Consider the following 25,816-nt stretch of genomic DNA (forward strand, 5'->3'; position numbering starts at 1 on the left):
TACGCGTTTTATACGCGTATTTACTAACTAGGGTCTAAAGTAATGGAAATTTTCTGACATCTATAGACGATGGGGGGTTTTTTCATTATTCCTAGTAGTTGAGGGGTTATATTGGAAAAACAATCCCTGTTTTATGATATCTGCCGTATAGCTGGCGCTCATGGTACCGGGTTTCTGACTTTTGACTAAAAAAACAAAATCGGTTGACTTAATACCAAGTAACTAACAAAGGAAGGAAGTGAAGTGGCTTTTCTCATTTCTCATAACAATAAGCAAAGCTAAAGAACTCAGTTTCCAATGGCCTCTTCATTTCTTTCTTCTTCTAATTGTAAATGGAAATACGATGTGTTCTTGAGTTTTAGAGGTGAAGATACTAGAAAGAATTTCACTGACCATCTATATGCTGCCTTAGATCAAAAGGGAATTTTCGCGTTTAGGGACGATGAAGAACTTGAGAGAGGAAAGGAAATTTCATCTGAGCTCTTGAGTGCAATTGAGAAATCCATGATTTCCATCATAATTTTATCCAAAAACTATGTTTCTTCTACATGGTGTCTAGAAGAACTTGCAAAAATTGTTGAGTGCATAGAGGAGAAGCAACATACTGCTTTACCAATTTTTTATTATGTAAATCCATCTGATGTACGGAATCAGACCGGAGATTTCAAGAAAGCATTTGATAAACATGAAGAAAGTTTCAGGGAGAATAAGCAAAAGGTGGAAAGGTGGAGATAAGATGTCACTCAAATAACTAATCTTTCTGGAAAGCATTTGCAAGACAGGTACTGAAAATTATTAATTCTTGCACAAAAGTAAATTTCTTATTAATTCTCTTTTTGTTTTATCTTAAGCCTTTTGAAGGGAATATAATCGTATGAAGTAAAACAGACATTAGCCAAAGTAGCATACATGGATAATCAAATATGATTTACAACCTACTTTAATTGAATAAGTGATAGATCGAGATTAATACAGTCACTATTTCATACAAATTGGTTCATATTTCGGGTTCAAAGCATTGGATCAGTAAAAGTTGACCCATTAATAATTTGAAACGATCTCTATTTTAAAGTTGAATTTAGTCTACATGTTAGTTATTGCTCAAATTTTGTACGAAAGCGTGTACAATGTTCTATTTTTCTGACTTAAAAAAAGTCATTATAATTTTTATGTTGTAACTCATTACTCTTAGTATATCAGCTGCAACATAATAATTTAGTTATATGTTTCATCTACTGTTCTTCGCAGCCATGAATCTGAAATTATCCAAACAATTGTTAACATGATATCCCGAAAATTGGATACTCCATTCCCAATTAATGTCCCTAAGGACCTTGTTGGAGTAGAGTCTCGTGTCGAGAAATTGATAAAGTACTTAAAGCCACTGTCAAATAATGTTCGTTTCATTGGCATAGTGGGAATGGGTGGAATAGGTAAAACTACACTTGCTAGAGTTGTATACGACTGGCTATCAGATCAATATGAAGGTTCTTGCTTTCTTGCCAATGTTAGAGAAGTCTCTCAAAATAGAGGTCTAATTTGTTTACAAGAACAGCTTCTGTCAGAGGTACTTTTCCGTAAAAAATCAAATATATTGGATGTTCAGAAAGGAATCCAATTGATAATAAGAGGGCTACATCGGAAAAAGGTTTTGCTGGTTCTTGATGATGTTGATAACAAGAAACAACTAAAAGCATTGGCTGCTGCACCTGATTGGTTTGTATCTGGGAGTAGAATCATCATTACAACAAGAGATGAACATTTGCTAGTACCATGGAGTCCAATATATTATAAGGTTGGAGGATTGGATCATGATGAAGCTAACGAGCTCTTACAAATGAAGGCTTTCAAACATAAACAACCTACACATGAACATTTTGAGATGTCAAAGCATGTTCATAAACTACACACAAGGCCTTCCGTTAGCTGTTGTATTTGTGGATCATTTTTATGTGACAGAAGTGTTGACAAATGGAAAAGCGCCTTGGATAGGCTAAAAGAACATCCTGATAAGAAATTTTGAGAGTACTTAGAATAAGTTACGATGGACTAAAGAACACAGAAAAGCAAATATTCTTAGACAGCATGCTTCTTGAAAGGGAGGGATAAAGGTTGAGTAATGGAAATACTAGATGCTTGTGGGTTTTACCCTAATATTGGAATTCAGTACTTGTTGAAAAATCACTAATAGCCATATCAGATGATAAGTTCTGGATGCATGATCTGCTACAAGTCATGGGCTGGGAAATTGTTCGTGAAAAGCACCCTCATAAGCCTGGCAAATGGAGCAGATTATGGTTATGTAAGGATATTTATCGTGTTCTGGAGAAAAAAACGTAAGATAGTATAGTAAACATGAAAAGCACAAACATTTTTTTGTTGATGATACTCTAGGTATTCTCTGTACTAGTTATTCTTTTTCCTTTTTTGTTTTTCTAGGGACACACTGCTGTTGAATGTATAATCCTGACCAGCCAAAGGAGGGAATTACATACTTGAATGGAAAATCCTTTTCAAACATGAGCAATCTGAGACTACTCCAAATTACAACTTTCAGCTTTCTGAGAACCTTGAATACCTATCTAATGAGTTGCGAATTCTAGATTGGCAGGTTACCTTCAAGACTTTTCCTCCAAGCTTCCACCCAGAGACCTTTTGAACTAAATATGTGTATAGCCACATGAATATCTTTGGGATGGCACAAAGGTACATATCATAATTATTTTCTTTGCGTAAATGTAATCTTACAAAGAATAATACTACACTACAACTTCTCATATATTTTCTCATACAACATAATGTGGCAAAAGATGATTGGGTGAAAATTTAATTTTAATATAAAATCAGCTAATCATATTTTGCCACTAATGTTATATGAGAAATGTTGTATATGTAGTATTACTCTCTTACAAACCAATTCTTTTATTACTAATTTCTCTGTTTTTTTTTCTTTTTAATTCTACAGTCTTTTGGGAAGTTGAAAGCCATTGATCTCAGTCACTCCTGCAAGCTTATCAGAACTCCAGATTTTACAAGGTTCCAACCTTGAGCGACTTAATCTTAAGGTTGTACAAGATTGCTCGAGGTCACCCCTCTGTTGGAGTTCTCAAAAGGCTGATTGTATTGAACTGAAACATTGTAAAAACCTTGTGAACTTTCCTTGCGATGTCTACGGTTTGAAATCTCTGAAGATTCTTAATCTTTATGTGCTCAAAACTAGACGATTGCCCCAAAATTTGGGGGAGTCATGTTGGAGGAGCTAGATGCAAGTGGGACTTCAATAGACAAGTACCATCCTCCCTTGTATGCTGAGGAGCCTTAAACATTAGCTCTACGTGGATGCATAGACTCCATGGTTTGATAATGCCTCATCTAAAGTTTTCTCCTCTCTAAAAATATTAGATCTTGGTGATTGCAATTCTTGGAAGGAGCAATCCCTAATGATATTGGCTCCTTATCCTTGTTAGAAGAATTAAATTTAAGCAGAGCAATATTTTTAGTCTACCGAAAAGCAAGCAACTTTTGAAACTTAGAATTCTATGCTTGGAAGTGCCAGAAGTTGCAGTCTTTGCCAGAGCTTCCTACAGGAATAATTTTTATTGGTGTAGAAAACTGTACCTTGTTGGATGTGGAAACATTGTCTAGTGCACTGAAACGAAGCACTTCTGCACACATTGCACTACATTTTTTAAATTGTTCAAAATGGTTGACAATCATGGTAGGATAGACAGCTTGGAAGTTACGTTGCTGAAACGTTGGCTTAAGGTATCTCTCTCTCTCTCTCTCTCTCTTTATTAGTGTGTGAGTAGATAATCTTGAATATTACAACATTATGATCTTCATTTGCATCATTCTTCAAGTAATCACTTATTCTCTTTCATGTTGTAGGATCTCTGTAATCGTTCTTCTTAATTTCATTTTTGTCTTCCCGAACGAAAAATTCCAGAATGGTTCAGCGATTCAAGTGATTGGTATTCAGTAGAAACCGTAGGACCTTCCCACAAGTTTGATGAACTCATGGGATTTGCCATGTGTGCTGTATTCGCAGTTCCTAGTTATTCATATAAATTAGACCCGATAATCATAAATGGTCTCTTAAGCATAGGTTCAATGGATTACAATTTCAAATTTGCCATCCCTGGTTTCACATTTGGCTAACCTATTTGTCAAGTGAGTTATTTCCCCTAAACAACTTTCCAACTGGCAAAATACATGTTTATGCTACCTTTCATGTATCATCCGAGGGTACAATGATGCCCATTGGTACAGTGAAAGGATGTGGGATTCATTTAGTTTACGAGCAAGACAATGGGTATATGGGTCCTGGTTACAATATCGAGGAAACTCCAAAAGTGGGAAGTTCATCACATTGCATTTCTCCTGTATTTATGAAACACAATTTCAGGAAATTTGATTTTGAACTTCTCCCACGAATAACAGAGATAAAACTAGCACTTCCTAGACAGACAACTCCTGACCAAACTAAGGAAGAAATTACACTCTCAAAGGATAGTTTTGTCCGTTAAATTATTCCCCACAGTATTGAATATCCTTGGGAGGACCAAAAGGTATTCTATTTTGATTTCTTTGCATATATGGTAAATTTTTTTGGAAGCAATGGTTTGTCTGGTGTGTATATAAATATCACGTAGGATCATTAAGAAGTAATGTCTATGTTAATTGATTTTAAAGATTGTGACAGAATTAGTTCTCTTAAGAAAGCCACAGGTAGCATATCTTTATTTCCAGCATTTCTCTTTTCATTTATGCATGGTTATTATTGATACTCATTATATATCTCATGTTGCAGAATCTCGGTAATCATGGCTCATGTTGCAGAATCGCTTTTCTGATCCTCAATTTTGTTATCGATCTTCGCAATATCAACCTCTTCAATTTCATACTTGTCTTCTTGGAAACGAAATTTCAAAGTGGTTTAGTGATTGAAGTAATCAGAGATCAGTAGACACCCAACTACAATCCAGTAAATGTAATGAACTCATGGGATTCGCTTTGTCTGTGGTATTTAAAGTTCCTGGTTATTCGCATGAAGGAAATGCGACAACAATTCAATGCCATTTAAGCATAGGTTCAAGGAATTATAAATTCAAATTCAGCATCTCTACTTCGAAAACTGTGAAGTCTGATCATCACCACCTTTGGCTGGGCTATTTTTCAAGCAAGCGGTTTTTTAAAGGAGAGTGGCCAAGTGGGGTATTAGCCATTCATGCTGCTGCTTATATACTCTCCAGAGCCAGAGGTACATTGTATGCTGAAGGTTATGTGAAACAGTGTGGGATTCGTCCAGTTTATGAGCAAGACATTCCTCAAACACCAGTAACGGAAAGTTCATCATCACCTAATTGCATTCCTCCAATATTTATGAGACGCAGCATCAGGAACTTCGAACTTGTTCCACCGATGACATGGCCGAAACCAGCACCACCTCCTGACAGTCACAGGCAGTCAATACCATCTGACAGTGGTAGCCAGAAAGCTCCTGACAACCGCATGCGCAGAGCACTCCTAAAGCAAGATTTCGCGATTGTAGACTCGAGAATGTTTGCGTTCGGATAGCGGCTAAGTTGTTTCTGGAACAAAAGTGGCCTATTCGTTGAGAGCAACAGGTTGAATCGTTACAATAAATTGCAAATCATTATCAAGGCTTTATCGTGTCAAGACACCGCTATCCGAGCGCATTGTACAATAGAGGCTTCTTAAGGACACAGATAGACAATCTAAATAAGTGATCATTTTTACTACACCAATTTCCTAGAATCAAAGTTGTATACATATCAAAATTTCTTATCCATAGTAGTAATACCAACAATCACATTTTCTTATCCATAATTTAAATTGAAGAAGAAATATTGTGAAGAATACTTAAAATTGAATTAATTGTATCAATAATTTGTCTCATCGTTTTTTAATTTCTTACTCTCAATTTAGGGCAAAAAAGAAAAGAATAAAATCAATTAAGATGTAAAGACCCATTGATTCAATGTTTCTTTCACATTTGATTTCGTTTCACAAAAAAATTTAGGATTTTGTCATTGAAATGAAGTATTCCTTGGTTGAGCAGAAAGTGGAACATCTTAAAATTAGAGTTTCTTCTTAGGGAAATATTAGAGTGTGAGTAATATGTAATGTTTTTTTTTTTTGTTTTTTCTCTTCAAGTATGTTTGAACCATTGGATTAAAATTAAGATGAAGGGTGGTAAATTTGTCTCAAATCAAGTCATGACCTATTAAACAAACCTTTATCGACATTTATACAAAAGCATTATAACATTAATTGCATAGAAATTTTAGGGAAATAATAGAGTTTGAGTAATATGTAATTTTTTTTGTATTTGTTTTTTGTTTTCTGTTCAATTATGTTTGAACCATTGGATTAAAATTAAGATAAAGGGTGGCAAATCTGTCTCAAATTAAGTCATGACCAAAAACGACTTGATTTAAACCCTTCAAGAAACATAAATCTAACATGCTTATGCCATAGATATAAACAAGAAACAGATTCACAAAATAAAATTAACCTGCACCCGCATATCTGGCATCTTCATCTGTTTTTTCTTCGCGATATGCATAGATGCATCTATCCTTGATTCTTTCTTGGAACTCTAAAATTTTAATATAGGGAAACTGAAGGGTAAAAATAAGAATTACCCCTTATTTATCATACAAAAAGTTATAATACAATAAATTTTAGAATTGTGACATTATTCATTGCCCTCAACTGCAATTCAAATACCAGACATTGCTCGTCCCTTTTATTTATTTACACCCAAACTATGTAAGTCTTAAAAGCATACACCCAAACTACAGCATTATTTGTTGAAGACACTGAGTTATCTCCTCTTCTGAGACTTCATTGCCTTCCCTTTTTCGGAGAAAAGAGTACCCTCCCCTGGCTTGAAGATAGAGCTAGGTATACAGGTTGAACGCAACACATCAATAAAGAGATACACTTGTATAATGAAGAAGATGACTGGCAAAGAACCAATTGCAGCAACAAGAATGGGAATCCATACCACTCCATCTTTGAAGAGAATAAAAACAGCCGCACAAAACGCTACCATCATTGCTGCTATTGATAACAAAAGTGTTCCAAGTCCAACAAGCAACTTTCTTGGCAACGGCTTAAGAAAATCTTCTTCTGCGTAGTGAGAAGTGAGAATGGATAAGGTTAATATGGAGCAAGTGGATAATACCAGTGAAACCGCATCTGATACAATAAAAATTTTGAAAGAACTTTTTTTAAGGAAATGAGGAGTCCCTGTCTCGTCACTGGTGCCACCTGGTACAGCCAAAGCTGCAGCAAAAACCATAGTGGTAATAAGTGCTGCCACAACCATGCAATAGTTTGCCGTGTCCTTCATCCACTTCTCTCCATCATCCTTTAATTTCTGGTGTTCCTGACTAAATAAAGCTCTAGGAGTTTTCCCATCTTTCTTTTCAGTTTCAACATCCAATGGATTCATAAGCTTTTCACTTCCTACAATTATATAAATTTTACGAAATATGGATCCAATGAAATAGTTTCAGTCAAAGATTTTAAGTACTTTCAAAAACTCGATATTTCCTCATTCTGCAGCAACAGAAATCTGTTTTTGGGCAACTTCTAAAATTTTTTACTTAAAGTGAGGACTGGATATAGCTAGTTCCCAAACGCGATGGCGTAGTTTCATTTCTGGGGACTGCTTTTCAATACTGCATAAAACTACAGAGTTTGGTAGATCTAACTTTAGTACTTCACAGAAAATTAAGCTGAGATAATAATTAATGAAAGAAATAACCAAAGTTCATTTTAAAGAACAGGGAAGAATATGCTCCTCTATATTTCAATAAATTTAAAATGTGAAAGATAAATTAGCAACTTAATTATTGCATAAATTTAAAATGTGAAATATAACTAACCAAAGTATGCTTAAGTGTTTAAAGATTAGAGAGGACTAACATCGATTGAAGCATTTCTTGATTTTTTTCCCAAAGTCCTTGTTGATTGGAAACAGTCTCCTCATTGTATTTCTCTAGCAATTGCAGCGTATAATCTGGGATAATGTAGAATCGATCAATTAATTATAAATAGTAAACTGCGTCAAATAGTTAACCATAATTGTGTACCTTAATTTTGGAGGATTAGAAACATGATATTACATGCATTGTACAATAGAGGCTTCTTAAGGACACAGATTGACGATCCAAAGAAGTGATCAAAATCAATAACTTAATTTTGTATGATTATTAAATTTTATATAATCATTTGTACTATCCTAATTTCCTAGAATCAAAGTTGTATACATATCAAAACTTCTTATCCATAGTAGTAATACCAACAACCGCATTTTCTCATCCATAATTTAAAGTGAAGAAGAAATATTGTGAAAGAATAAGAATAATTAAAATTGAATTAACCATATCAATAATTTGTCCATCGTTGTCTAATTTAGTACTCTCAGTTTTAGGGCAAAAAAGGAAAGAATAAAGTCAATTAAGACGTACATACTTCAAATCAAATAATAAATCTTGTCCCTTTGTTTCACATTTGATTTCGTTTCTCAAATATTTTAGGATTTTGTCATTGAAATAAAGTATTCCTTGGTTGAGCAGTAGAAGTGAAACATCCTAAATTATAGTTTCTTTTTAGGGAAATAATGGAGTGTGAGTAATAGATGCATCTATCCTCGATTCTTTCTTGGAACTTTTAAATTTAAATATAGGGAAACTGAAGGGTAAAAATAATAATTACCCCTTATTTATCATACAAAAATTTATAATACAATAAATTTTAGACTTGTGACATTATTCATTGCCCTCAACTGCATTTCAAATACCAGACATTGCTCGTCCCTTTTATTTATTTACACGAAATAGTGGTGTTCTGATGGACAAGGACAACTATATAAATCTTAAACGCATACACCTGAACTACAGCATTGTTTGTTGAAGACACTGAGTTATCTCCTCTTCTAAGACTTCATTGCCTTCCCTTTTTAGGAGAAAAGAGCACCCTCCCCTGGCTTGAAGATAGAGCTACTTATATAGGTTGAACGCAACACATCAATAAAGAGATACACTTGTTGTATAATGAAGAAGATGACTGGCAAAGAACCAATTGCAGCAACAATATGGACTCCATGCCACTCCATCTTTGAAAAGAATAAAATAGCTGCACAAAACACTACCATCATTGCTGCTATTGATAACAAAAGTGTTCCAATCCAACAAGTAACTTTCTTGCCAACGACTCAAGGAAATCTTCTTCTGCGTAGCGAGAAGTGAATGGATAAGAAACTTCCTATGGAGCAAGTGGATAATACCAGTGAAATCGCATCTGATACAATAAAAATTTTGAAAGAACTTTTTTTAAGAAATGAGGAGTCCCCGTCTCGTCACTGGGCCACCTGGTACAGCCAAAGCTGCACAAAAACCATAGTGGTAGTAAGTGCTGCCACAACCATGCAATAGTTTGCCGTGTCCTTCATCCATTTCTCTCCATCATCCTTTAATTCTGGTGTTCCTGACTAATAAAGCTCTAGGAGTTTTCCTATACGAATTTCAGCTTCGCATCAATGGATTCATAAGCTTTTTCACTTCCTACAATATATATTTTTATGAAATATGATCCAATGAAATAGTTTAGTGCAGAAAAAAGTGGTGTAGATCTCACCTCAAACCACAACAATTCTCGCTGCATTTGCAGTGCTACTCCTGAAACGCTATGGAGACGTTCTGGGTGCCGACTTCGCAGCCAAATGCAAGATATTGTTGCATTCCTGATCTTTTTGGGAAACTAAAAATCTTTGACTGAACCTATTTCATGTTAGAGTCTGGAAGATGTCCATGTGACGATACTTAACAACTAAGTGGAATATGATATACCCATTATTATTGTCCTCGTGGAATATTAAATCAGGATATCCATGAATAAGTACTTTTAAAAACTCGATATTTCCTCGTTCTGTAGCAACAGATATCTGTTTTTGGGCAACTTCTAAAATTTTTGACTTAAAGTGAGGACTGGATATAGCTAGTTCCCAAACGCGATGGAGTAGTTTCATTTCTTGGGACTGCTTTTCAATACTGCATAAAACTACGAGTTTGGTAGAACCAACTTTAACACTTCACAGAAAATTAAACTGAGATGGTAGTTAATGAAAGAAATAACCAAAGTTCATTTTAAAGAACAGGGAAGAATATGCTTCTCTATATTTCAATAAATTTAAAATGTGAAAGATAAATTAGCAACTTAATTATTGCATAAATTTAAAATGTGAAATAGAACTAATCAAGATATATATGCTGAAGGGTTTAAAGATTAGAGAGGACTAAAATCGATTGATGCATTTCTTGATTTTTTCCCAAAGTCCTTGTTGATTGGAAACAGTCTCCTCATTGTATTTCTCTAGCAATTGCAGCGTATAATCTGCGATAATGTAGAATCGATCAATTAATTATAAATAGTAAACTGCGTCAAATAGTTAACCATAATTGTGTAACTTAATTTTGGAGCATTAGAAACATGATATTACAATATATATATTTTAATAATCTTCATTTATGTGCTCTCACAAGACACCAAAGGTCAGATGTTTAGAAATTAGAATCAATTTTAAAAATTTTCACAAAACTGAGAAACTCTTTCTTAATATCTATTATAAGAAACAAAGTAACCAATATCGAGATAATATTTCTTATGTCTTAATAGAAGTAAGAAAGTATTAATAGAATACTGATATGATATATATTGGTGGTATGCAAGCAAATGATCCTTCATTCGTTAAAGGATGATATAATTTAAGTGGAATAAGAGATGCGATTTTCTATATAGGCTGCCATAAACTAGAAAAATATGTTTCTCACCACTTCTTCATGGCCGAACACAACTGCTTATAATTAAATGGACTAATTTAGTGATATTTTTCATAGTTATTTGCACAGCTAAATCACAGTTCATGACAATGTAAATTTAGATTGTAAAATCCAAAACAAAAATACGGCATGGTGAGGATTTTAAAGATTGGAGAGTACTGACATCGGTTGAAGCATCTCTCGATTCTTTTCCAAACTCCTTGTTGATTGGCAACAGGCAATTGAGCCAAGGCATCTAATGCTGTTTCCTTTTTTTTTCTGTTTCATAATAAGCAGTAGCTAACTCTTTGTGTTCTGTAGAAATTGCAGCGCAAATTCTGGAAAGACATAAATCAACATCATGGTAATGTAGAATCAATTAATTATGAATAGTAAATTGACCATTAATTTTGGAACACGAGTAAGAACATTTTACGATATATATTTTAATAATCTTCATTTTTGTGCCCTCACAAGATACCAAAGATTAGAGGTGAGATGTTTAGAAATTTTCATTATTGAGAAACTATATATCTTTCTTAATATTATAACACACAAAGATCAAGAAACTCTCTCTAAGATACCAAAGATTCCAGGTGAGATGTTTAGAAATTTTCATTATTGAGAAACTATGTATCTTTCTTAATATTATAACACACAAAGATCAAGAAACTCTCTCTAAGATATGAAGAAACTACCACTTGTGTCATAATAGATCGACTAATTTTGATCCAAATTCATAAATGACATGATGACATGTACTGTGATAAGATGATACATATTCATACAATATTATTTCAACTAATCTAATTAATAAGAGGGCTTGCCTTTAATGGTGGAACACAATGTAGTTGCAATAAATGGACATATCATAAATAACAAGTCTAATTAAGTAATTAAATCCAAAAAGTTGAGTAATGTAACACTTATAAAGTAGGAATCTGATCTTTGTCCCAAACAATGTGATATAAAAATTGTGATTGATTAATTTGACGAGTTATATCACCTATCTCATTATACTATAACTAATGTGGTATTCACAAATTAATTAAATATATTATTGTTGTTGCAAATTTTATATATTCACCTAGTCACATTATATTATATATGAAATTTTTAGATGATTCTTTTAGGTAGTTAAAGTCAAACAATGTAAAGAATATTGGTAGTCTTACCGTGAAAAGCAGTTCTTATCAGAACAAGAAGCAATTTGATACGATCAGCATGGTTTAAGGAAGCTTTAGTGAGATAATAAAGCCAATATACCATTTCTTCCCAGCGGAAGATAACTGCGAACAAAGGTGGTGACATTCCTCCATTACCTTTCACCCATGCTATGTACTCTCCATTGTTCTCTTTTACCATTTCAATATGAACCAAATGGGTTTAATATTTCGTTTACCTTTCTGTAAGACCGATCAGTATTAAACACTCTGAATATATAAAACAATCTTAGAGGGCAATGAATAAACAAACCCCATATCGAGTTACTAGAAAATGACCAATAGAAATAGTTTCATCTCTCTGCGCATACCTTCTCGATTGCTCCATAGCTGTGCTGCTTGGCTATTTAGAGGAAAGCTGATGTTTGGTTCTGAAGATAAAGTAGAAAAAGCAGAAACCATAAGAATAATTCACAAAACAAGATGTCAGAATCACCAAAATCAGAAAAGAGTATTTGAATACATCCAAGCAAGCTCTGCACGGATATCAGGATTGTTCTCACATCATAAGCCCATGACGATTTATCCTGTAAATTTAAACCAAATGACATGATATGAAAACTATATAGAGACAAATGCATCTAGAGGATACAACTAGTGCAGAATGAGTAAGGTTACCTGAAGAATGTCCAGCAAATATTGCCATAGACATCAACATTCGGACGGAAGCAATCGGTTTCAAACTTCACCTTGGGAGGCTTCAATGGATAATCGCTTGGGAAAGAAAGGGATAACTTGTACTTTGTGCCTTCAGAAACTGTCTTTTTTCCATGGAATGTACCTTTCCAGCAGAATATGTTGTTCTCTTCAGAGAATGCAGATATCCCAGAATCTCCATTCGTTTGAAATTACATTGAATTCACTGATAAGAAAATTCAAAATATAATCCTTTAAGCCTTGTAATATGAACATCACTTTCGGTGAAAAGAGTAACTTCCTCTTCTTGGTTATAAATTTTCTCAGAAATCAAACAGAAATTTAGATAAAAATACAAGAAAATAGATCACCGATTCGGGCATAAATTCAGTTGTAAGCAACTTAAAATTTTAATTAAGTTATTTTTCTTAGTGAAAACGTAACTTTCCATTTCTGGGTTCTTAATTTTCTCTCCATCCAAACAGAAAATTAGAAGTTAATAAGAAAAAGAAAATTATGTATCAGTGTCAAGGCCATCAGTTCAAACAACAATCTATTCAATCAAACATATAAAAATGAACAATTAGAAAATCTCAAAAATCCTAAACAACTTTTAGAAGTAAGCAATCAAATCAACTTAAAAACCCAATTCAAGAACTCAAAGATTCACCCTTGAAAAGGATAGGTTGGTGGTGGTGGAAGGGGATAGATTGGTGGCCTGAAACGTGTGGGTTTGTAAAGGATAGCATGTGGTGGTAAAAGAGGAGTCGCGAATGACGGTGGCGAGTGGTGGTGGAAGACGATAGCCCGCTGTGGTGGAAGAGGAGTCGCGAATGACGTTGCTGAGTTCTATTTCCATTCTAGAGTTTCAATTGGATTTTGGGAGAGAAATTTTTTATTTCGGAAGAGGAGTTGCGCATGACGGTGGTGGAAGACTGATTTGTAGGTCAATTTTGAGAGAGATTTCTAATTTAGGGAAGTTGACAGTTTGACGTGGGAGAGAGATTAGATTTAGGTGGAATTGAAATTTCAATAACACTATATTAGCATATAATTTTTGTATCGATCTATGTATAACATGTCTTTTTATTTTTTTATAATTTTCTTCTAGTGAACGGTTGTCCATTAAATTTAGACGGTCGTTCACTCACATGGACGTCATCCATATTATATGGACGGGCATCCATATTCAAGGGACAGGGGTTCATATAATATGGACCCCATCCTTATTAAAATAAAATTAAAAAATTTGTAAAACTTTAGGGACGGCCGTCCATCCATTATGGACGGCCGTCCATTAATTTTGGACAGTCGTCCACAAATAATGGACGCCCGTCCTTCACCCAAATATGAAAAAAAAAATCTTTGGGGACGCCCGCCACCAATTGTGGACGACCGTCCCTTAATTTTGGACGGGCGTCCGTAATTTTTGGACGCCCGTCCATGCATTTGGCTTTTGTATGTTCTTCATCATCTTCGCACTTCGTAAGCTTTATCTTCTCAGTCTTTCCGGTCTCTTCAGGTAACCAAATTTGTTGATCAATATAAAACTCTTCTATGAAACCGTAGTAGAAGAAATATACCGTAGGATAATTCCCAATCTTGTACTTCTTTGCCAACAGTTTTTCTTTTTCAGCATCCACTTTGGCAACCACCAGATTGCCCTTACGTTTCATGGCCGCTGCTGAAGATTTTGGTGACAGTCTATTTCTCCAGAAGTACTGTGATGAGTAAAAAACCACCATTACTTGCTGATTCTGAGTGATAAAGTTGCTGAAATTCTTCTCAGTCAATAACACCATTTTTTCTTCACTCACAAGCACCGGACGTGGCGATTGAATCTTGCGATTGAAGATTTGAGTTAAGCCCATAGCAGGATATACATCTTCATTGTTTCGTTTCGATGAGTAGGAGACGAGATTGAGATTTGGCAGAAGAATTATATTGGGTTGTTTGGGTGATACCATGTATTGTGAGAGAGGTGTAAATTTGATAAAAATTTCCACCGTAAAAAACTAAATAAATGTATCAATCCACACGCAAGTTATCAACCAATTAACAGTTCTTCATGAGTATTGATTAGTCACTCTGATTCCCATATAAGAAGCTAACCCAGATTTAACTTTTGAGCAGAACTGCAAATATTAACTACTTTAAACATACCGACAAAGCCACAACATTGATATAGAAGTCAATTAGTGTTGCTGACATCCACCTGCAGACAGTTTAACAAACTCATTAGATTGACATGGCAAGCAAATACATGGTATCATCCAAACAACCTAATATAATTTTTTTTTTTTTCATATTTGGGCATCCCCAAATTTTTTTTTTTCATATTTAGGTAAAGAACAGGTATCCATTATTTGTGGACACCCATCCAAAATTAATAGACAATCGTCCCTAAAGTTTTACAAATTTTTTAATTTTATTTTAATAGGGAGGGGCGTCCACATATAAGTAAACGCCCGTCCAAATTTAATGGACGGCCGTTTACTAGAAAAAAATTATAAAAAAATGAAGAGACGCGTTATATATAGGCTGATACAAAAATTCGATACTGATATTTTGGTGTCTGTAGTGTTATTGTTGAAATTTTGGGTTTTTTTTTTTAATTTAATTTAGGGGAAAGTGACATGACATTTTGATGATTTGGCAACTGTTACGTCATCTGCCAGCCATGATATGGGAAGGTGTTAATGTTTATTTACAATAGTCAATGACTATCTACATCCAACACTAATACAATACAAGTTGGTGGGAAATAATTATACAAAGAATAGTATTATATATATAACATTTTTCATATAACATAATGTAATAAAAGATAATTAGAAGAATTTTTTTTTTAATTTAATCATCTTTAAATACATCATATTGTATGAAAAATGTTATACATATAATATTATACTTATATAAATCATCCTTTATCATTTAAATTTCAAACACTTACTGATTATTAAAGAGAAAAAAAAGTGGATGGCTGAAAATGACAGCAATCACCATTCAAAGCTCAAAGCCATCATCCTGCCCTGCTCTTAAACTTTTAAGTGTTACTGTTAACTTAAATTCATATTCATTTATCTAAGGGGGCGTTTGGTTGGGGGTTATGTGGGATTACTAGGGTAATGTCATCTTATATTACTTGATTACCATGTTTGATTGTCAAGTAATATAAGATACCGGTAATCTTCAAATACCAATAGTGATTACTATTGATAATATGGGAGGTAATCTGATTACCTCCATTTTCTTAGGTATTCTGAGATTACCAGGGTTATCATTTTTTGTTACAATTTTATCCCTTATTAATAAAATTTTTAGACAATAATACCCCTACTTTAAAACAAATTTACATTAATATCCTATTTCAATTTTACCCTTGTTTAATTAAAATTTTGGACAATAATACCCTTATATTTAAAATAATATACAGACCACCACTGCCACCGAGCCACCACCACCACTGCCACCCAGCCACCACCGCCAACAGAGAGCCAACCACCATGGGCCGCCACCGGAAAATCACCGGAGTCTCCAAAAAAGAACGAGATTCGGTGGGAGACTCTGGGAGGCTTTGATATGGCCGTTTCCGGCCAAATTGATGGCCGAAAACGACCATATAGGGCCAGATCTGGCCAGAACTATTCTGGTCATTTCTGGCCAGATTGATAGAACCAGTCGTTAACAGCTAGATCTGGCCTGATATAGTCGTTTTCGACCATCAATATGGCCAGAAACGGCCATATCGGAGCCTCTTCGTCACGATGAGGTACTCACAAGTACTTTTGGAGATTTTCGGCGGTGGTTTGCGGTGGCGGCAGGCAACGGAAGGAGGTGGGGGTGATTTTGTCATAAATTAAAGTTTTATATAAGCGGGGGTGTTTTAGCTAAATCTGAAATATTGGGGGTTAAAAAAATTATTCAAAAATTAATAATAAAAATAATCTTATATTAATATTTAAAAGGGGGACAATTTAGTAATTTAAATAACATACCCACCAATTTATTTCCCATAACCAAACATATTAATATAACATACCCACCAACTAACAAACACATTTTTTTTAAAGATTTCCAGTAATCTTCCAAAGTAATCTATCTTTCTAGTAATCCAATATTCTCAATAATCTAACATTCCTGAACCAAACGCCCCCTAAATAATATGGAAGTTACTGCACTGTCTGTATCATCGGCATCAATGCACTCGACTCTCGAGGGCCATATTAGAATTTTCTAATATTTACGTGAAGTAGAATATTTTCGTTTTTGCATGCCACTAAAACAAAGTATTGTTTGTTCCAATACGCTGCCAATTGATGGTGGGTTTCGAATTAGAGGATTTTCATGAGGGAGAGGGACCGGACTGGAGCAGAAAGTGCATAAAGTTCAGAAATAAAATCTGTCAAACTTGCAATGAAGGAGTGTGTTGATTTAGAAAGACTGGATTATTGAGTGGAGTAGACTACTACCATCATTGGCACTGCGACACTAGTGCCTCTCAATGTGTTTTTTCATTGGTACAAGTTTAAATCAACTTGGTTGTGGAAGACACTGTATTGACTTTTTTAAAATTAATTTAAACACCTTGTAGTCATCAAGATAATGATTATAAGAGTTTAAATTATTGAACTATAATAAAATACTGAGATACCCACTTGGTATTGTTGGATTTTATTAATTTTGATGGGATATTGATGGATATAGGAGTTGCATTTTGTATTTAATTTTATTGTTTGGGTTTTAAATGATGATTAATTTTATTGTTTGCATTTTCTAATTATTTTGTGGTTTTAGTAGTGTTGATGAACTCGATTAATGTGTTAATTGTATTGGTGGACCTAAATTAAAGGAGGTCCAGTTTAAATTGGTGTGGGTAAAGGCTTCAAGCCCATATGCTAATTGTAATTTTGGTGTGATAAAAATTGGAAGCATGGATGGCTTATAATGAAGCGATGGGCTCGGCCCAACATAATAAGTTGAGAGTAAGGACTGTGTTGGGTTTTAATTGTTGAGGTGGCCAGCTGTCCTTATTAGGGCCCAGTGAATGGTTGGGCTGTTGGATTAAATTGAAGTAGTTAAGTAAAATGTGTAAATGGGTTTTAATTGAATTAGTGAGTGTTGTTGGTTAAGCGGGCCGATCTATTGCAAATGAGGCCCACAATTATGTTAATTGGGCTTTTGGGTCTTATTCTTTAGTGGGTTGGTCTATAAATATTATGGCCCATATTGTATGGTTGAGTTTTTGAAATTGATCAGTGGGCTGGTATATTATTGATAGGGCCTACATTATATTTTTGTGTTTTGAATTAGATTATAATTGGTGGAAAGATTTTCAGAGGGCGGTTTGTTAGTTTTGCAAATATTGAAGCACAAGTTGGGGGTACAGTAAGGATTGGAAAATTTTGGGACTGAAAAAGAAAACACAAATATAGGGGGTAAATTAATATTATACATATTTGTATTTTCACAGGGTTACACTCATTTTTACATGCTGGCAGTAATATCACTAAAGGTTGAGAAATTCGAAGGTGATTTTGGAAGTTCTATTCAGACCATAACCACTGTTCTAGTATCATCTCCCTTCATACTATAACCACCTTTAATTATTATTTGTATATTAATTTTGGAGTATTACAAACATGATATTACAATATATATTTTAATAATCTTTATTTATGTGCCCTCACAAGACACCAAAGGTCAGATGTTGAGATGAATCAATTTTAAAAATCTTCACAAAACTGAGAAACTCTTCCTTAATTTCTATTATAAGATACAAACTAACAAATATAAAGAAATCAAGCTAGAAACTATTTCTCATATCTTAATAAAAGTAAGAAAGTATTAATAGAATACTGATATAAATATGAATAATACTACACATACACCATGTTCATACAACATTATGTGGCAAGATATGATTGGGTGAAAGTTTAATTTTAACTTTAAATTAGCCACTCATATCTTGCCACATAATGTTATATGAGAAATATTGTATGAAAATGATGTATATGTAGTATTACTCTATATATATATATATATATATATATATATCGGTGGGAATAAGGAAATTTAGTTATCTGAATGTGGTATGCAAGCAAATGATCCTTCATTCTTCTTGACCCAACAAAACTGCTTATTTCTCCCTTTATTTATTTCTTTATCCTTATTTGCACAGCTAAATCACAATTCATGGCAATGGAAATTTAGATTGTAAAATCCAAAACAAAAATACAGCTAATCAAGGCATGGTAAAGAGTTTAAAGATTGAAGAGAACTGACATCGGTTGAAGCATCTCTTGATTCTTTTCCAAACTACTTGTTGATTGGCAACAGGCTATTGAGCCAAGGCATGTAATGCTGTTTCCTTTTTTTATCTTTTTTTCCTTTGTTTCCTCTGTTTCCTTTTTTATCTTCCTCTGTTTCCTCTGTTTCCTTTGTTTCCTCTGTTTCATATGAAGTCTTATCACCTTGGCTATGTTTCAAAGTCTGACCTTTGGTTAGGCTAAGTTGCTTCTGGAACATAAGTGGCCTATTCGTCTAGAGCAACAGGTTCAATCGTTACAAGAGCTTCCCATGGGTGGTGTCTAGAATTTAGAAGCAATAAATTGCAAATCATGATCAAAGCTTCTATCGTGTTGGGACACCATTGTACAATAGAGGCTTTTTAAGGACACAGATTGACGATCCAAAGAAGTGATCAAAATCAATAACTTAATTTTGTATGATTATTAAATTTCGTATAATCATTTGTACTACACTAATTTCCTAGAATCAAAGTTGTGTGCACATCAAAACTTCTTTTCCATACGAGTAATACCAACAACTGTATTTTCTTATCCATCATTTGAAGTGAAGAAGAAATCTTGTGAAAGAATACTTAAAATTGAATTAACTATATCAATAATTTGTCTCATTGTTTTCTAATTTCTTACTCTCAGTTTTAGCGCGCAAAAGAAAAGAATAAAATCAATTAAGTAGGTTTTTGTCATTTAGATGAAGTATTCCTTGGTTGAGCAATAGAAGTGAAACATCCTAAATTAGAGTTTCTTTTTAGGGAAATAATGGAGTGTGAGTAATATGTAATGTCTGTTCATGTTTGAACCATTGGATTAAAATTAAGATGAAGGGTTGTAAATTTGTCTCAAATTAAGTCATGACCTATTAAACAAACCTTTATCGACATTTCTACAAAGACATTAACATTAATACAGGGAAACTGCGGAGTAAATTTGTCTCAAGTTAAGTCATGACCAAAAGCAACTTGATTTAAATCTAAAATGTTTAAGCCATAGATATAAACAAGAAACAGATTCACAAAATAAAATTAACTTGCACCCGCATATCTGGCATCTTCTACTTTTTTTTCTTCATCTATCCTCAATTTTTGTTGGAACTTTTAATATAGGGAAACTGCGGGGTAAAAATAAGAATTACCCCTTATTTATCAAACAAAAAGTTATAATACAATAAATTTTAGAATTGTGACATTATTCATTGCCCTCTACTGCATTTCAAATACCAGACATTGCTCGTCCCTTTTATTTATTTACAAGAAATAGTAGTGTTCTGATGGACAAGGACAACTATATAAATCTTAAAAGCATACACCCAAACTACGGCATTATTCGTTGAAGACACTGAGTTATCTCCTCTTCTAAGGCTTCATTGCCTTCCCTTTTTAGGAGAAAAGAGTACCCTTCCCTGGCTTGAAGATAGAGCTACTCCCATTGGTTGAACGCCACACATCAATAAGGAGCCACACATGTTGTATAATGAAGAAGATGACTGGCAAAGAACCAATTGCAGCAACAAGAATTGGAATCCATGCCACTCCATCTTTGAAGAGAATAAAAATAGCTGCACAAAACACTACCATCATTGCTGCTATTGATAACAAAAGTGTTCCAAGTCCAACAAGCAACTGTCTTGGCAACGACTCAAGGAAATCTTCTTCTGCGTAGCGAGAAGTGAGAATGGATAAGAAACTTCCTATGGAGCAAGTGGATAATACCAGTGAAATCGCATCTGATACAATAAAAATTTTGAAAGAACTTTTTTTAAGGAAATGAGGAGTCCCTGTCTCGTCACTGGTGCCACCTGGTACAACCAAAGCTGCAGCAAAAACCATAGTGGTAATAAGTGCTGCCACAACCATGCAATAGTTTGCCGTGTCCTTCATCCATTTCTCTCCATCATCCTTTAATTTCTGGTGTTCCTGACTAAATAAAGCTCTAGGAGTTTTCCTATACGAATTTTCAGCTTCAGCATCAAATGGATTCATAAGCTTTTTCACTTCCTACAATTATATAAATTTTATGAAATATGGATCCAATGAAATAGTTAGTGCAGAAAAAAGTGGTGTAGATACTCACCTCAAACCACATCAATTCTCGCTGCATTTGCAGTGCCACTCCTGATACGCTATGGAGCCGATGTAATGGTGCCAACTTCGCAGCCAAATGGAAGATATTGTTGCCTTTTTCATCTGTTATGGGAACTATAAGATCTTTGACTGAACTTATTTCATGTATAAGTCTGAAGATGTCCACGTGACGATACTTAACAGAAATTTGGAATATGCTACTATTCTTTTCATTAATTTGGAATATTAAATCAGGATATTCACGAATAAGTATTTTTAAAAACTCGATATTTCCTCGTTTTGCAGCAACAAATATCTGTTTTCGGGCAACTTCTAAAATGCATGAGTTCTTATCAAAGTCAGGACTGGATGTAGCTAGATCCCAAACGCGTTGGAGTAGTTTCATTTCTGGGGACTGCTTTTCAATACTGCATAAAACTGGGAGTTTGGTAGAACCAACTTTAGTACTTCACAGAAAAATTAAGCTGAGATAACCAAAGTTCATTTTGAAGAACAGGGAAGAATAAGATTCTCTATATTTCAATAAATTTAAAATGTGAACGATAAATTAACAACTTAATTATTGCATAAATTTAAAATGTGAAATATAACTAATCAAGGTATGCTGAAGGGTTTAAAGATTAGAGAGGACTAACATCGATTGAAGCATTTCTTGATTTTTTCCCAAAGTCCTTGTTGATTGGCCAACTCTTCTTATTTCTCTAGCAATTGCAGCGTATGATCTGGGAAGACAAAAATCAACATCATGGATAATGTAGAATTGATAAATTAACCATTATGGTGTACCTTAATTTTGGAGCATTAGAAACACGATATTACAATATATATTTTAATAATCTTTATTTATATGCCCTCACAAGACACCAAAGGTCAGATGTTGAGATGAATCAATTTTAAAAATCTTCACAAAACTGAGAAACTTTTTCTTAATATCTATTATAAGATACAAAGTAACAAATATCAAGAAATCAAGACAGAAACTATTTCTTATGTCTTAATAAAAGTAAGAAAGTATTAATAGAATACTGATATGATATATATTGGAGGTAATAAGGAAATTTAGTTATCTGAATGTGGTATGCAAGCAAACGATCCTTCATTCTTCATGGCCCAACACAACTGCTTATTTCTTTCTTTATACTTACTTGCACAGCTAAATCACAATTCATGACAATGTAAATTTAGATTGTAAAATCCAAAACGAAAGTACAGCTAATCAAGGCATGGTGAAGATTTTAAAGATTGGAGAGAACTAACATCGGTTGAAGCATCTCTTGATTCTTTTCCAAACTCCTTGTTGATTGGCAACAGGCAATTGAGCCAAGGCATGTAATGCTGTTTCCTTTTCCTCCGTTTCATAATAAGCAGTAGCTAACTCATTGTGTTCCTCTAGCAATTGCAGCGCAAATTCTGGAAAGACAAAAATCAACATCATGGTAATGTAGAATCAACTAATTATGAATAGTAAATTGCATCATTATTTTTGTGCATTAATTTTGGAACATGAGTAACAACATTTTACGATATATATTTTAATAATATTCATTTCTGTGCCCTCACAAGATACCATAGATTACAAGTGAATGTCTAGAAATTAGAAACAAATTAAAATTTTCCATTATTGAGAAACTATATATCTTTCTTAATATTATAACACACAAAGATCAAGAAACTCTCTCTAAGACATGAAGAAACTACCACTTGTGTCATAATAGATCGACTAATTTCGATCAACTACCATAATTTTGATCCAATTTCATAAATGACATGACAGCATGTGTGATAAGATGATTCATATTCATCCAATATTATTTCAACTAATCTAATTAATAAGAGGGCTTGCCTTTAATGGTGGAACACAATGTAGTTGCAATAAATGGACGTATCATAGATAACAAGTCTAATTAAGTAATTAAATCCAAAAAGTTGAGTAACATTGGCAGTCTTACCGTGAAAACCATTTGTTATCAGTGCAAGAAGCAATACGATACGATCAGCATCGTTTAACGAAGCTTTAGTGAGATAATAAAGCCAATATACCATTTCTTCACTGCCGTAGAGAACTGCGAACAAAAGTGGTGACATTTCCCAATTACCTTTCACCTGTGCTAAGTACTCTCCATTGTTCTTCATCATTTCCACCTCTTCTAATTGCTTCTTCTTTATCTCCTCTTTTAATTTCTTATTCGTTTCCTCCTCTTTTAAGTTTCCATTTTCGTTCTCTTTTATCATTGCCATTTCTAAGTTTCCATAGTTCTCATCCTCTACCATTTTCTTGGCAACTTTTATCATTTCCTTGGCAAGTTCCAACTTTCCGGATACAGCAGCAAGACAAAAAGCCGTATTGCCAGATTTATTTCTCACAACTAAATCCTCTAATCTATCCAGCTTACGAAGCAGTTCTCTAGCAAATTTACAGGACTTTGCCATAGCCCCAATGTGGAGAGCGGTATCTTCTTTCTCAGATAACTTAGCTGTTATATTACGTGAATCTATCACATACTTCCAATCACCACGTAGTGCAGCTTGATACAATTTTATGTGTCTTCTGATTTCCGTTTCTGCCAATTTAAAACAAGAAAAAGTTTCATTATATTACATTTATGTACATATAAAATATATCATACATGGGCAAGAACAAGTTTTACATAGATGAAAAAAAAAAAAAAAAAAAAAAAANCTGTTATATTACGTGAATCTATCACATACTTCCAATCACCACGTAGTGCAGCTTGATACAATTTTATGTGTCTTCTGATTTCCGTTTCTGCCAATTTGAAACAAGAAAAAGTCTCCTGATATTACATTTATGTATATATAATATATATCATATATGGGCAAGAGCAAGTTTTACATAGATGAAAAAAAAAAAAAAAAAAAAAAAAATCTTTTGTATAATATACAATTACCTTTAAAATTATTTGTTTTTCCCTTTTTACACTTTACACTCTTTTATTTTTCATTATTTTAAATATCTTTCTCCATCAGTCCATCTCTCAATTTTTTTTTTTTTTTTTTCAACTCTTCTAAGATAATCACTCTTTAATTCTCTTACAGTATGCAATTATATTCTAACACATAGGAAAGAAAAAGAAGATAATAACAAATAAAAGTTTGTAATATTATCAAGAGAGAACTTTAATTATTGTAAACATTATTTTAATTCATTTTCGTGATTTGTTTCTACTTCAAATCACTTCTGCATTTCTAAAAACTTCTCTAAGTATTTATAATTATAATAAAAAATCTCTAATTTTAAGAACACGTATTTAGTGATATGATAAGGTTGACTATAATTTTTCTCATACTTATAAATTATTTTGTATTGGAACACAAAAAATTAGACCAGGTAAAAAATAATTTCAGGTTACGCCCCTAGATTAAATCAATTTAAAATCTATCACTTTTTACATAATTTCAACAGGTAACATCAAAATTTACCTTCTGGAGCTTGAGGCGGTGAAGTAGAAACAATTAATGCTACGGATTCATCTGTCGACATCGTGGCAACCCTACAAGAAGCTTAATTTATATTGTTAGAAAGAATTATAGTGGAATTTTTATAAGAGCTTTTGTGAGTAATACAGTGGTGATCCCCAGTAACCACCCTCTAGTCAATCCCAATTCTTTATAGATAAATATTAATAGACAAAGCCTCTACTGACCTCAAGGAAGCCGCTAGAGGCGCCGGCGACAGCAATGGCTACGCATGGGGTTGGGTGTTCGAGTTGAACAAGGGTCAAAGTGTCATCCTTCTGAGTAGTGAGCGTTCGGTGTTCGGATTAAAAAAGGGTAACTGTCATTTTGTTGATTAACAATGGTGTCCTTAGTGGGGGTTAGGGTCCAATTTTTCAAACAAATGGGTAGCAATAGGTGAAATACATGGGATTAATGAAATAATCAGAAAATAGAACTCCACAAAAGAAAAAAATAGAAAAAAATAAAAAAACAGGTTTGAAAGACTTGCCTGTTTTAGTTTTGGGGAGTGGGATATGCAATTCGTAGCTAAAAGAAAGGTTTCAATGTGAAGTGAAGGACGTGGAGAACAATAGTAGACGGAGTTCAAGACAAACAGGAGGAGAGTGAAACAAAATTTCAAAGTTAAGCCGGACATACTTAAAGGCCTGTATATATAGGCCAACATTCAACAGCAAATAAATAAATTATAATAATGTTAATTTATCTAAATAATTTTTTCTCTTTCCATAAATAATAAAGTAGTTTCATCATCTTTTAGGCATAGACTATTGTAAAAAAAAAAGGACATGAATTTACTTTTAAAAAATAAAATAAAACTAATTATTTTAGAATCAATTTGCTATTGATGTAATATTTAGTACAATCGCTTCAAATTTTCATGTAAAAATAATCAGTTATGAGAAAAATTACAAGGTGTTTGCTAAACATTATTCCAAAGTACATTAAACATTATTCTAAAGTGTATTTCAATTTTAAAGGTGTAAGATTTTCCTTTTGAAACATGCGGGGCTCTTTATTTTTTGCTTAAACTTCAGGGGTGTCAAGAAAAAAAAAAAATGCAGTTTGAAGTCACGCTATCAATGACATTTGACACATTTATTACCTAATATATATATATATATATATATATATATATGTATATATATATATATATATAGTAAAACCTCTCTATAGTCATAATAGTGGGACTAACTAAGTGTCATTGATAAATAAAATATCGTTTCTTAGAACCAACA

The 25,816-nt window shown here is 33.5% G+C and overlaps 4 protein-coding genes and 1 long non-coding RNA gene across 11 annotated transcripts; 1 reads left to right on the forward strand and 4 right to left on the reverse strand.

Annotated features, from left to right (window-relative positions):
* The first annotated feature begins 297 nt into the window (after nucleotides 1-297).
* LOC116140258 (TMV resistance protein N-like) lies at nucleotides 298-2,023 on the forward strand. Its single transcript, XM_031425896.1, has 2 exons — nucleotides 298-725; nucleotides 1,249-2,023. Exons 1-2 carry the CDS (start codon nucleotides 298-300, stop codon nucleotides 2,021-2,023), a joined length of 1,203 nt encoding a protein of 400 aa, XP_031281756.1.
* Nucleotides 2,024-6,652: 4,629 nt separating this feature from the next.
* On the reverse strand, nucleotides 6,653-21,101 carry LOC116140261 (protein ACCELERATED CELL DEATH 6-like). Of its 4 annotated transcripts, XM_031425904.1 has the most exons (3): nucleotides 7,960-8,124; nucleotides 7,034-7,722; nucleotides 6,653-6,926 (listed from the first exon to the last, which is right to left on the reverse strand). In XM_031425904.1, the coding sequence occupies exons 2-3, from the start codon at nucleotides 7,481-7,483 to the stop codon at nucleotides 6,822-6,824; spliced, it is 555 nt and encodes a 184-aa protein (XP_031281764.1). In that variant the 5' UTR covers nucleotides 7,484-7,722; nucleotides 7,960-8,124; the 3' UTR covers nucleotides 6,653-6,821. The 4 variants fall into 4 exon arrangements, with proteins under 4 accessions (XP_031281764.1, XP_031281762.1, XP_031281763.1 ...); XM_031425902.1 differs by lacking the exon at nucleotides 7,960-8,124 and adding an exon at nucleotides 21,061-21,101 and having other exon boundaries at nucleotides 6,653-7,544; XM_031425903.1 differs by lacking the exon at nucleotides 7,960-8,124 and adding an exon at nucleotides 9,673-9,840 and having other exon boundaries at nucleotides 6,653-7,497.
* LOC116140259 (ubiquitin-conjugating enzyme E2-20 kDa-like) lies at nucleotides 12,266-14,679 on the reverse strand. The gene is given in 5 exon segments (XM_031425897.1): nucleotides 12,266-12,447; nucleotides 12,540-12,603; nucleotides 12,695-12,708; nucleotides 12,711-12,918; nucleotides 14,296-14,679. Coding segments are annotated over 5 exon segments (774 nt in total). The 3' UTR covers nucleotides 12,266-12,343.
* LOC116140260 (protein ACCELERATED CELL DEATH 6-like) lies at nucleotides 20,206-23,737 on the reverse strand. 4 transcript variants are annotated; one of them, XM_031425898.1, is made up of 5 exons: nucleotides 23,051-23,737; nucleotides 22,359-22,511; nucleotides 21,737-21,823; nucleotides 21,091-21,518; nucleotides 20,206-21,014 (listed from the first exon to the last, which is right to left on the reverse strand). In XM_031425898.1, the coding sequence occupies exons 4-5, from the start codon at nucleotides 21,484-21,486 to the stop codon at nucleotides 20,397-20,399; spliced, it is 1,014 nt and encodes a 337-aa protein (XP_031281758.1). In that variant the 5' UTR covers nucleotides 21,487-21,518; nucleotides 21,737-21,823; nucleotides 22,359-22,511; nucleotides 23,051-23,737; the 3' UTR covers nucleotides 20,206-20,396. The 4 variants fall into 3 exon arrangements, 2 of the variants coding, with proteins under 2 accessions (XP_031281758.1, XP_031281759.1); XR_004129584.1 differs by having other exon boundaries at nucleotides 21,091-21,203; XM_031425899.1 differs by lacking the exons at nucleotides 20,206-21,014; nucleotides 21,091-21,518 and having other exon boundaries at nucleotides 21,606-21,823.
* Nucleotides 23,738-23,781: 44 nt separating this feature from the next.
* LOC116140254 lies at nucleotides 23,782-25,265 on the reverse strand. The gene is made up of 3 exons (XR_004129582.1): nucleotides 24,767-25,265; nucleotides 24,543-24,613; nucleotides 23,782-23,868 (listed from the first exon to the last, which is right to left on the reverse strand). It is a non-coding gene; the product is annotated as an uncharacterized LOC116140254 (long non-coding RNA).
* Between the last annotated feature and the right edge of the window lie 551 nt (nucleotides 25,266-25,816).

This window comes from Pistacia vera, unplaced genomic scaffold (assembly GCF_008641045.1).
Source record: "Pistacia vera cultivar Batoury unplaced genomic scaffold, PisVer_v2 Contig367, whole genome shotgun sequence".
NCBI classification, from domain to species: Eukaryota; Viridiplantae; Streptophyta; class Magnoliopsida; order Sapindales; family Anacardiaceae; genus Pistacia; species Pistacia vera.

Excerpts from the sequence above, each read along its gene's own strand:
- LOC116140260 (XM_031425898.1), bottom strand. The coding sequence starts at position 21,486 with ATGAAACTACTCCAACGCGTTTGGGATCTAGCTACATCCAGTCCTGAC. Across the intron at positions 21,015-21,090 it reads GAGAATTGATGTGGTTTGAG|GAAGTGAAAAAGCTTATGAA; the intron begins GTGAGTATCTAC and ends ATATAATTGTAG.
- LOC116140258 (XM_031425896.1), top strand. The coding sequence starts at position 298 with ATGGCCTCTTCATTTCTTTCTTCTTCTAATTGTAAATGGAAATACGAT. Across the intron at positions 726-1,248 it reads AATAAGCAAAAGGTGGAAAG|CCATGAATCTGAAATTATCC; the intron begins GTGGAGATAAGA and ends TGTTCTTCGCAG.
- LOC116140261 (XM_031425902.1), bottom strand. The coding sequence starts at position 7,483 with ATGAATCCATTGGATGTTGAAACTGAAAAGAAAGATGGGAAAACTCCT.